The 12,342-nt window shown below is 44.3% G+C and overlaps 1 protein-coding gene across 2 annotated transcripts in view; it reads left to right on the top strand.

Annotated features, from left to right (window-relative positions):
* The window catches only part of VWCE (von Willebrand factor C and EGF domains), a 37,012-nt gene extending 24,955 nt beyond the window's left edge, over positions 1-12,057 (top strand). For both annotated transcript variants that reach the window (XM_048486938.1, XM_048486936.1), the window contains 8 exons: positions 637-754; positions 1,671-1,756; positions 3,053-3,149; positions 4,217-4,299; positions 5,917-6,007; positions 6,875-6,957; positions 7,300-7,405; positions 9,398-12,057. In XM_048486938.1, the coding sequence (XP_048342895.1) occupies positions 637-754; positions 1,671-1,756; positions 3,053-3,149; positions 4,217-4,299; positions 5,917-6,007; positions 6,875-6,957; positions 7,300-7,405; positions 9,398-10,143 (1,410 nt within the window). In that variant the 3' untranslated portion in view covers positions 10,144-12,057. The remainder of the gene's footprint in view (positions 1-636; positions 755-1,670; positions 1,757-3,052; positions 3,150-4,216; positions 4,300-5,916; positions 6,008-6,874; positions 6,958-7,299; positions 7,406-9,397) is intronic.
* Positions 12,058-12,342: the final 285 nt, after the last annotated feature.

The following is a 12,342-nucleotide window of genomic DNA, read 5'->3' as shown; positions in this document are numbered from 1 at the left end:
AGCAGGATATCTCAATTCCTCAAAATCTGTGCACATTTGAAGGTGCCTGCTGCTTTGCGCTGAGAAATAATTTTCTGTATTACTGTAACAAGGTTAATTTAAAATGGGCTATGCAGCAATCCTAATTTCAGTCTGACGCTCACTGGACAGGGATGCCCCTTTGATGACCTGGAGGTTCAGTATAGTGACGGAGAGCAGAGACAACATGGACAGTGCTGGTGAATTAGGACAAGGTAACCAAGAAAGCTGACAGATTTAAAGCTTGCCCAGAAATGCTGTCTTTTGAATGATTTACTTTATTATGTATATTGTAACAATCGTACCACTGAGGAAAGCTTATTAACTCAAACCTGTTCAGTTTTAATGAATGTTTAAAATTATTTGTAATGTATTCTGTTAATAGGCTTTTTGTCAACCTTCTTGGTTATCTGGTGTGTTTTGGTTGAAGTTTTTTATTTCCCTTTTTGTTTTGGTATTGATGAATTAGGATAACCCTGTGTTGTTCAGAAGTTATAGAACCAGACATCCCTAGTTTAACAGATTATTAGAATAGGTTGCAGAGAGCTCTCTTCATCCTGTTTCTAAATCTCTCTCTTTTTATATGTCACATGTGCCTCCATCCACTTCCTTCCGCAGCAAGGTGAAGTTGAATGCTCCTTCACCCCTTGTCCTACTCTGGAGTGTCCTCGAGAGGATTGGCTGCTGGCCCCAGGGCAGTGCTGCTACACCTGCCGAAAGGCTGCATCTGTGGCAGGTAGGATCCCAAATGCCAATCAGTTTTTCACATGTTGCTATGCCCAGTGGCATGAAAATATCTGCAGGTATGAATTATTAGCAAAGGGCAGAGTTCACTGTCTGCTAAATCTATACCTTTAGTATATTTTATCCCACCCTTCCTCTAAGGGGCTTTTGAGTCTTTCTTCTCCATTATATCCTTACAACAGCCCTTTGAGGTAGGTTAGGGTGAAAGAGAACTACATGTCCAAGATTACCTGGTAAAATTTATGCCTGAGTGGGAATTTGAACTCAGACCTCCTAGGACAGTGATGGTGAACCTTTTTAAGACCGAGTGCCCAAATTGCAACCCAAACCCCAGTTATTTATCACGAAGTGCCAACCCGGCAATTTAACCTGAATGCTGAGGTTTTAGTTTAGAAAAAACTGGTTGGCTCCCTCTTCCTCTGCCCCACCGGCTCGAGCAGGGGCCAGCCTGCTCTAGCCTTCAGCAAGTCCTGCGTGCACCACTCTGTGCCTCTCTAGCATCTCTGCATCCTCTGTGCCCCCGCCCCCCCAGGCAGAGGCCACCCAGAGCACAGGCACAAGGCCCGCCAGCCAAGTCCTCCCTGGTCACCACGGTGCGCGCATATCGTGCTTAGTGGCCCAGGCCAGTCTAGATGTGTGTGTGTGGGTGATTTTTCGCGCTCACATGATGAACTCTGTGTGTGTGTGCCCACAGAGACGGCTCCGAGTGCCACCTCTGGCACCTGTGCCATAGGTTCGCCATCACTGTCCTAGGATTTAATCTGGAACTCCAATCACTAAACCACAGGGATGCTGCAATGTGTTACCCAAAGTGCATCCCTTGTCAGCATCCAGATATACCTTGTTTTCTGTTGCTGAGATTTAGTTGTGCAAAAGCTCTATTTCATCATCTCTCCCTCCTTGGTCAGGTTGCTTTGTGGATGACAATGGAGTTGAATTTCCAGTTGGACAGATCTGGTCACCGGGTGATCCCTGTGAGTTATGCATCTGCCAGGTGAATGATAACCTGCTCTACTTCACTCTTTTAAAATCTTTCTGAACGATGGTTGTTTTTGCTGCATTCCAGTAGCCAAGGCCAGTAATATAGTGTGCCTTTGTACATTGGGAGCCCTGGATAGGATAGCTCCATTGTTTTTGTCAGTGACAAGCCTAGAAAATGTAGGGCTTAGATTGTGGTTACTTAGGAAGCTTTCAGATCTTGAATTTTATGTATACAATGGCAAGTTCCCAGTCTGCAGACAGGGAGTGTCATTCAATCTGCCACATTATGTAAGCTGCCATGTGGATAATTGAAAGATAACATTTTAATGTTTTTAAAAATGAAACAAACTAGAGAGGTTGTGCAGCTGTAGGCTGTGCTATATGTATGCTAATGAGAATTTAGAATTTTAATGCTAAGGTTATCAGTAACTTTTCTAAGAAAAAACTGTACAAATGCACTCCATAGGCTTTCCAATGGTATATTATGGATGCAAACTGTTTAAACTGTGGTGTGACCTCATTTTGGAATACTGTGTTTGGATCTGATCGCCATCTGTCAGAAAAAATATTGTGGAGCTGGAAAATGTACTGAAGAGGGCAACCAAGACGGTTAAAGGGTTGGAGCACCATTCTTATGAGAGTCTGGAACTGTTTTCAGTCTTGAAAAAGGACAGCTAAGGGGGAACATGTTACAAGTTTATAAGATTATCCATGGGATGGAGAAAGTGGATAGAACACTTCCCACCCCCCCTCTCCAAATAATACTTGAATTTGTTGATGAAGTTGATGGGCAAGAGATGCAAAATAGAAAAAGACAAATTATTTGATTACCAAACAAATAATATAACTTGAGATGTATACACTCCAAGCTACTAACATACTCAATGCTACTAGCATACATGACTTTAAGAGGGAATTAGATTAATTCATGGAGGAGAGACCATCAATGGCTACTAGCCATAGTGACTACTGAGAGGCAGTGCTGAATACCAGGAGGCAGCATCAGGCCTTGGCCTCTCTACCAGGTTTGTTGGCCCTCCAGAGTAACTCTCTGGTCAACATGTGAAACAGGTTTCTGAACTAGATGAACCATACTGCTCTGATCCAGCAGGGCCTTCTTATGTTCTTAATGGTTCTGAAGTCTTTTGAAAGCTGATATTGAGGCAGGTGATATTTGGTGCTATAAGAAAGCTACGTGTTGCAAATTCAACCTGCTTCTGGGGCAAAGAATCTGTGAGACTGACCAATCCATCTTCAGCAGTCTGGCTGTTTGTGTTGTGGGTTTCTGTGAAGTTTTTTTCTATTGCAGGCAGATGGCTCCGTGAGCTGCAAGAGGACAGATTGCCTAGAGACATGTCCTCATCCAATACGGATCCCTGGCCAGTGCTGCCCTGACTGCTCAGCAGGTAAGCTCCATCTTCACAGCAAGCTATTTCCATCTCTGAAACATCAGATATTTTTCTGTTTGACAAAATAGAATTCCAGTTGCATAGCGCCAAGGGGACAGGGAAGGTGCGCGATGCACTGGGCATGTGACGGTACGGGGGCGCAGCGGGTGAGGGCGTGTCAGGGGCGCAGGGTGTGCGCTTGCCCCAGTCTCAGTTCCCCCTTACTCTGGCCCTGCCACATTCTCTAGCCAGAAAACTCAAATTGTTGGTTTTAATTGTCTTGTTTACTATGATTGTATAAGCATGTTTGCAGAACTTTGAATTATTATTTAGTCTATGAGTGATAAATGGAGGGGTTTGCAGCAAAATGCTATTTGTCAGGTACACAAATTGAGTTATGAGGATGAATTCTTATGTTCTTATATAATCCATAGTTAAGATGGAATTAACAAGATGTGATGATGGCCTTTGGTTTAAAAGGAGACTAGAAGAATTCATAGGGCTGTCAGTGGTAACCTATCCTATTCATAGGATAGGGCTGTCCGTGGTAACCAGCCGTGCTTGTTAAACTGAACCTTCAAGGGTTAGAAGTTGCACCTCCTGAACAGTATGGGGGTGCTTTTGCCTCCCAGAAACACCTGACAGCTAAGTCAACTTTTGGTCTGACCCAATAAGGCTCATCTTATGATCTAGACATGTTTTGAATGTACTGATGCGGTGCTTTGACAGCTGAAAAGAGCCATTTAAGCCCTTGTGGTAGTGATGGTTCCACTTAGCTCCCCTGTAGGATACTCTCACTCTGTAGGATACTCTCACCCCTGTAGGATACTCTCAGGCAAGTGAGTGAAACACCATCTGTTCCTTGGGGGCTGGAACAGGGGTCCTTGCTTTCCTTGCTTTCCTCCCCAGGCCCCATTAAGTGGGACTTGAAGCATTCCTACAGGTAAAGTGCCACCACCTCTCATTTCATGTTTTGTCATACTCAGTTACTAAACCCTTAAGCTGTCTATCAGGTTCCATGTTCAGTGTTGCGTAGGCACATGATGGGACCAAACTCAACACATTTTTTTCTTTCCTAACTGCAGGTTGTACCTATGCAGGAAAGATTGTTTACAATAATGAGACATTCCCATCCATCTTGGATCCCTGCCTAAGTTGCATTTGTTTGGTAAGTGTTTGGCTCTCAGATCGCAGCTGAGAGATTGAAGGGCCTGGGATGAGTAGTTTCTCAGCTGTGGTTTCTCATCTGTGGCCTTCAGGCTTCAGAACTCCCTGCCCTTAGGATATGGCTCTCTATTCCAGCTTGGGAAATTCCAGGACATTTTAGGGAAGAATCTGTGTGTGTGTGTGTGTGGGGGGGGGGGGTTCATCTACAATCTATGGTACAGCATAACATTTGTCCTCTGAAACTGTCATCTCCTCCAGTGGTACTGACCTCTGCAGTCTGGTGACCATTTGTAATTCCAGGAAAGCTCCAGGTCCTACCTGGAGATTGGAAACTCTACCTAAGGGTTTCCCGAGCTTCTGGACTTCTAGTGATGTGTAAAGACTGTTTTTCCCCCAGAGGGCATTTTGTGACTGTTGAAGAGAACTGGTCACCTGGTATGACATTGATTGACATTGATGCCACTTCTGAGGAAAACCAAAAGTGGCAGCACATTATGTGGTGGAGAGATTCAGAAACCAAAAGGCCTAAATTACCTCATGGCCGGAACAGAGTTTTCCTGGGAAGTGAGAACAAAGGCTAAGGAGATTCCACCTTGGGCCAGGCTCAGGGAACCAGCTCCCCGCCATGGCTCTGAGTTTTGAAACAAAGGAATCCTATGAGAATGTGCTATGCTGAGGAAACTATGTAAAAGCAGTCTTTCTTATTTTATCTTTTGAAATAAAGACTTTAAAAACTCAGCAGCTGGAGTGCCTGGTTGGAAAAGAACCCGGATTTCTAGAGACAAGACTGGAGCCCTCGGTCTTGAGCTCATGACACATTACTACTTAGAATTTAGGATCATAGAGTTATCAGTGATTTCTAGAGTGACATATCACTTCTGGATTTCTCCTGATGGTGTCTTTCCATCCCCTCGTTGGCGCCAGATATCAACTGGCAACCTGCACCTTTAACTCTCACCCTCAGCACTAAAGCTATTCTCCCTCCGTTATGTGAGGTTGGGAGAATGGGAGCCTATTCGTGCTGTAAAATGTTAACAATAAATTGCAAGGTTTTCTATTTTTTTTTAAACACTCTGACTTTTTATTACTGTACTGCTATGAAGTTTTCTTGTGCAAGTAGCAGTCTCTGAACACTCTGAACATTAAAAGTACCATCTATACCAGTGTTTTCCAACCTTTTCGATGTCACGGTACCCTTGAACTCACTCTTCATATCTCACGGTATCCCTGCCATCCTCCCCCGACCTTCCCCTCCCAGTTCCCCTGCTTGCCACCCCCCACCTTTCCCTCCCAGGGTGAAGGGAAGCACGGAGGGTGGGTGGTGGGTGGGAAGTGGCTGCTGACCTTGCGGCAGGCCCTGCCCCCTGGGCCAGCTCCATATTCTTGCTGGTGCTGGCGGGAGACACCACAAAAGTGAGGGAGGCTGGTAGCATTGCCACGGCACCGCTGGGACGTGCTCATGGCACCCCAGGGTACCATGGAACCCTGGTTGGGAATCACTGATCTATATCTTTGGAAGTGTTACACCTCTCGTGATGGGACTGAGTTTGAAATTGTAGCCTGTCTGCCAGTGATGTAAGATCTCGATGTCCCCCTTTTGTGTATAATTATCTTGCAGCTGGGCTCTGTGGCTTGTTCCCCTGTGGACTGTATTGTCTTCTGTACATACCCTTTCCACTCTGAAGGGGAGTGCTGTCCTGTTTGTCATGGTAAGTACCTTGGGGCCTTTTAATCTCTTGATATATTAAATCCCACTTTTCTCCCCAGTGGGGACTCAAAAACCTATCCCCCCCCCCCTCCATTTTATCCTCACAACAATTACCCTCTGTGGTAGGTTAAGCTGAGAGTGTGTGACTGGTCCAGCGTCATTCAGCAAGCTCCATGGCAGAATGGGGATTCGAACCTGGGTCTTCCAAATCCTAGTTTGACTATTTAACCACTACGTCACACTGTTCCTCTGATGGCAATCAGCTTTCTTAAAATATGCTACATGATGTCCAATACCTGTTGATCTCCTTTCATCATGCCTAGTTCAGTGCTAAGTCAAATACTGGCTCCCACTGTCAACTGCACCTGCAATTTTGCTCTCTGTCTATAACTTCTAAACCAAGTACTTTCCATTTTGCCTGCTGAAGAGTGCAGTTTAACTTGAGAGCTTTCATGCTTTCACATAGCAGTAAATAGTACAATAAGTAATCTGATTTTGTACTTTTTAATTCTTCTGGTCATTTATGTACACACATCTATATCTGTATGTCACAGTTCTATTAGTTGTTAGTTGTCTATATGTAGTCAGTGTTGCGTTTTTTGATTGAGACCAAAACTTAAAATTCCAGTTTGTATTGGTCACTGGTGTGGATTTCCTGTACTCAAATATATACCTGATTCTTTTCTGCCGCCCTCCACCCCTTGCTGCCTACCTGACACAAAGTAGCCTTACATCTGACTTAAAGTAACCAGTATACTACAGTTGTGTGCCATACAGTCTCTGAGTTGCAGCTTTTCATTCTATCTGGCCATTTATCACTCCAGTGGGGCTGTTTTTAAAAGCTCTTGCATTGTCATTGCTTTGACAGATTGCAATTACAAGGGAAGGAAAGTGGTGAATGGACATACCTTTGTACCAGAGGGTGAACCCTGCATTCAATGCACCTGTCAGGTGAGCTTTTCTCTCAGAAGAAGACAGCTATTTAGGCACCTTGCAGAGTGACTGAGACTTGGGGGGTGGGGAGAATGACTGATGTTCAGTGATGGATGTTGTTCAAAAGAGTCACCTTCTGATACCCAGACTGGGTGGCAGTGGTGCTCCTTCTTGCCCTTAATAAGCCTAGATGGCTTGTTGATGCCCCTTAATTTGAGAGCTCCCTTGAAGTAACGAATAGCCTTTGCCTGCACCACCAATCCCCTTCTTGAGTGAAGGGGTTTCAAGGAAACTACGCATATGGCAATATTAATTCTCTGTAAGACAAAGCTTCTTATCTGTTTCATGCTATCTCTTCAGCTCGGAGAGGTGAGCTGTGAAAAAAGGCCCTGTCCAAGCATCTGTGCAGAGCCTCTTGTGCCTCCTATACAGTGCTGCCCAGACTGCCTAGGTACCAAAATGACAGGTAAGCCTATTCTTCATATGTTACTTGGGGTTTCATTGGAGTCTGCTTCTGTGAATTCAATACCATGAAATCTTGCAGAAAAGAACTTAGTATTATGGAAACATAAAATACAAGATTGGATTCTACGCATCTCTTCTGCTAACTGTACTTCTTCCCTCTGGCGCAAGGAACCTTTTGCTGATGTGAGGTTTTTACTCATGAAAACTTATGCCAAAATAATCTTAGTCTTAAAGGTGCCACTGGATTTCTGTTTTCCATTGATGCAAGAGGGTCAGCAGAAGACTCCTTTCACCAATGGAAAGTGTTACTGTTAGCTAAAGGTATCTGCAGGCTCTAATCCAAGATGCATATGGGTGATCTATGTGTTATGGAAACTTTAAACATTTTCCTGTTCATGGAAGCTGTAAAAGCTTGTCTATCATGGAATTTGGAATTACTCATCCATGTGAGTGGAGGACAGACACTGAGGGCCTAACTACATATTATAAAGTCCTTGTGACCACCCCAGTCCTATTGACCAAATTTGCTCTGGGAATTCAGGGCTTGTTTAATTCTCAGACATGCTGACTTGAATTAGCCCTGAGGAGCCAATATTAGTTACTGTCCACAGGGGCTTTCTTGGGTTGGGCAAACATAAGGTGTGTGTGCGTGTGTGTGGGTTGGGGTGGAGGTGATCCATAAATCACAGTCCTGGAACATGTCTGGCAATATGAAAGGGATAGATATGTGGGGGTACTAGGATTTTGTAATGTGTGAATAGAAGTGGAGATATGGTTGAAGATAAATGTAGATGCTTGGTGGGAAATGCTGAGGAATTGATTGCCAAGTGAAGGCCTCACCTGGCTGTCTGACAATGTTATCCCGAGCTGAGTTACAGCCTTCTCAACCCATTCATTTCAGTAGATTTTAAAGCATGTTTCTCTAGGATTGCAGTTATCAATATGGTCTGACTGGCCTGTCTTACATTATATTTTACTCCCCCCAGCACAGACACATCTAGAGATGCTGGTTAGCTTAAAGCCACAAATTTTGTTACAGTAATGTATTATTATGCTGTACCCAGGCCCTTTCAGAATTAGGAAGCCTCAGAAATTACCCTTCATAGTTCACTGTGTATGTGTTTGCTTTGTACTTGTTCTTTGTTTCTCATAATAGTGAGGCTGATTTGCACAGTAAAAATGGCCCGTGCTGTATCCAGGAGCGCAGCTGCCATGGCACTCTTTACCCTGCTGTTGACTTTGCCCCCCCCTCCCCCCCCCCCGCTCTCCTCCACTTGCACCTCAAGGTCTTCGGCAATGATTCTACGCATGTGCAGACAACCTCTTTTCTGTGTTCTGATTGGTTGAATCTCCCCCCGTCCCCCCCTCACTTTTACCAATTTAGTTTTAAATGACTCTGCACAAAACAGGCACTGGAAATCAGTACCCTCGCCCCTCCCACATCTAAACTCCTTGTGTGTGCAAGGGAATCGCTGTCCTCCCGTTTGCTGCGGCTTCACACACCACTTTTTTGCAAGGTTTCTCAAGAGTTTTGCAAAATTTTGCAAGGTTTTTCCCTCTGTGTTTTTTATTCCACTGCAAGGGGTGGGGGAAGGCGGCTGTTAATTGGAGGAGTAGGCCAGAGTGGTGAGGCAGGAAAAATGGCCTCGTTCTGCTGCTGAGGAGTTTTCATGGCAGGAGAAGCCACCGGAACAACAGAAGGGCATTGAAAAAAGGTCCTCAACTTTTGCAGTTCTGGAAAACCACTGCTGCAGGGGAACTCCGGGGTAACAGCGTGGCAGACATGCTGCAGTGCTGTGAGCTGTGCAAAACTCTCCATTGCGCCGGGGCAATCCCCATGCCAACAATGGAGCATTTTTAGCATGCAAAATCAGCCTGAGACACATCAGAAAGAGGTAGTGGGTGTGAGTTTCTTCAGGTTACATCATTTATAACACAGAGGGCATTCAGAAGAAATTAATGCTTAATTTAGCATGTGCTTGCTTTACACCAGTTGCCCTGGCCTCCTTGGACAACAGACTATCCACCTCTTACACAGGGGTTGAAGAAGCAGAGACAGACATGCAGACCTCACAAACACATTCTATGGTCTTGATGCCTAAGGACAACTGCAGCCTCTGCAACAGTACCTCTGCACCTGCCTCACTAACTCCAGGGGTTCACCTTACATCAAGCAATGCAACTACTTGGAAGACTCAGCATGCGACTCCAACTGCACCAGGGAATGGTGGGCTCCATTCAAACAGACCAGAGGATCTCTCCAGGCTGCAGCCCAACAGACCACCAAGTGTCAGACTTCCTTCATCTTGGCTAGGCTATTCTGCAACCCCTCAAATAAGGTCAATGGACACTCTGCCACTTCTCAGTAGAGCAGAAGGGGTCAGGCCTCATCCCACCAGAATGAGTTCTTTTGGCTCCCCTTCAACTCATTCTCAGCAGCCAACTTTCATTACAAGGACAACTGGAACATCTGTAATCTCCACTGCTGTTTATGCTCCCACTCCATCTACTGCAGCTAACCACACTGATCCCATAAGTGGCCCTGTTGGTCCTTCGTATACCCCCAGCTTTCCTTTGCCACCTCCACAGTCAGCAAGCCACATTCCAGACTTTCCTTCTCAAGAACTTCCTGGGAGCCAATCTCACACAACTGATTTACCTGTGGGTCAGCAAACAGTGGGGACCAGCCCTACATTGCCCCCGGGTGATGAAAATGACATCAATAGCACAGATCCATAAAGAAGGACCTGTTTTGGACAGGAGTAATATAATCACTTCATCCTCATAAATAAAGGAGGACATCTACAGACAGGGTTGCCACTAGCGGTGGGAACTGGCCCTGCTGTTATTTATCCATGACAGCATTCTGTGTCTTTTTGAAGAGCAGGTGTTTTTATTGTAGGAATTATTTGAATCTTACCCTAATGGTGAGGAGATGAGACCAAGTCTGCCTACCTAACAAATATCTTCCTGGCTGTAGAAGGCAGTGGAATGTCTTTTCTTTGCTATCTCATGAAATATAGATTCCAGAAGTTCCTGCTGCTCCTTTGGGAATGCAGATGTTGAAAGATATGTGGATTATTACCAAGGACCCTCTTCTAATTTTGTCTCTTTTTTCTCGATGTTGCAGGATTGGTGTGCTGCAAGCAGGGGATGTCATCCCTTTGCAGATGCCAAGTAGTAAATCTCTTCACAGGCCAGGTGTAGCACAGATATCCCATTGCTGCTTGCAGACCTATATGGGAACTTCAGTGTTGAAGTTAAAGTGACCTATTTTTCATTGCTGCCAAAAGTATACCCCTCTGACTAAATTGTTTTGAACATAATCATACCTACTTTTACTGTGTAGACTTGCTGGCATGTGTTAATCTAATACTAAAGCATTTAGTTCTTTTGTGCTTTAGTAACAGCTATGTAAGGAGTTCTACAGCTCAAAACATTATAGTGTGGTAAAACTAGGTTTATATTAAATATATAGTTTGTGCTATCTAAATTTAAACATGTTCATACAGGTCTGTAGGGAATTTTTTTTGTATATTTTGACATTTAAAAATCTTAACTGAAATTCATGTAGAGATCATAAATGCAGGATACCAGCTACCAGACTCCACCCACCCACCCAACTGGTTTTTTATGGTCCTTGGATTTGTTTTGGGATTGCAGGGTGTTTCCAGCCCACTCCTCAAGCTGGTGGCAGGAGAGGCTTTGGGGGGGAAAAACTACCTCAGAGAGGTGTCTAAGTGGAGGACATCTACATAAGACATTTTAAATTATACAAATTGCCATGGCTTCCTGCAAAGAACTCTCAGCACTGCAGTTTTGTGAAACTTCCAAGAATGCTTTGTTGATTATTAATGACTCTTCCATGAAATGGCAGCTCCCAGTGTTTCTTAGTTATATACTGTGGCAATCAGGTTTGGGGTTGGTTTAAATGTACAGGGTCATCTTAGTAATTGGACACATTTATGCTCAGCAGCTTGGAAAATGGTTTGAAATGATCCTACCAACATCTAGCATTCACTGTATAGGGTAAATGTAGAGATACAGGGTACACATGCAGGGATGTGTACATAATGTAAATGAGGAAATATCCAACAGTGGCTATACATTCCACACAGCTGGCTTCAGGGTATCAGTTCTGGGGCTGACCCAGGAAAAGGCCTAAAAGACTTATCTGTCTTTCCCCACAGCTACTTCATACTCTTCCAGTTTAGAGCTCAGAAACTGTACTAAATAAAGAGCATATATGTGGGGCGGAGCAAGTCCTAATTCTCTTGCCATTGAATCTCTGCCTTATTGAATCTCACACATGAAGCTGTGTCAGACCATTAGTCTATCATGGTCTGTATTATTTACTGAGATTGGCAACAGCTCTGCAGAGTTTCAGGGTCTCAGATTAGGGTCTTTCATATCACCTGTTACCAGTATTCCTATGGCAACACACCTTCTCCTCAAACTTCTTCACATTTGACCATTAAGGAAGACCATTTTGTATTATTCTTCTCACCCGTGAGACTATTTGTTTTTGTCCTAGGTTCCCAAAGTCCTTATGATGACATAGTTTATTACACATTTTCCTGGGACCAAGTTGTGGTTTTGGCATGCTATCATAATAGGAATGCAGGCCTCCTATTAAAGCCTCTCAGTATCTCATTTTGTTGCATATCAGTTCCTTGGGCTTCAGTGGAAGGAAATGGGGGAGAGGAATGCACTTGGAAAACCATGGAAAAATTTTGCACAATGCTAGAGTGTCTGCTGTGTTCCTTTCAGTTTTTACCTGGGGGGTGTGTGTGTGTGTGTGTGTGTGTGTGTGCCAGCTGTGGCTTGGCACCCTACACTGAAAACCTTGCTTGTATATTAGCATCAAAATCATAGTTTGTGTCTGCTTTTGTAATGCACATGTATCTAATTCTTCCTCTAAACAGTTCTGAGGTTTGC

The sequence above is a fragment of the Sphaerodactylus townsendi genome, linkage group LG02 (assembly GCF_021028975.2).
Source record: "Sphaerodactylus townsendi isolate TG3544 linkage group LG02, MPM_Stown_v2.3, whole genome shotgun sequence".
Taxonomy (NCBI): Eukaryota; Metazoa; Chordata; class Lepidosauria; order Squamata; family Sphaerodactylidae; genus Sphaerodactylus; species Sphaerodactylus townsendi.
This window is presented reverse-complemented; position numbering and strand designations above follow the sequence as displayed.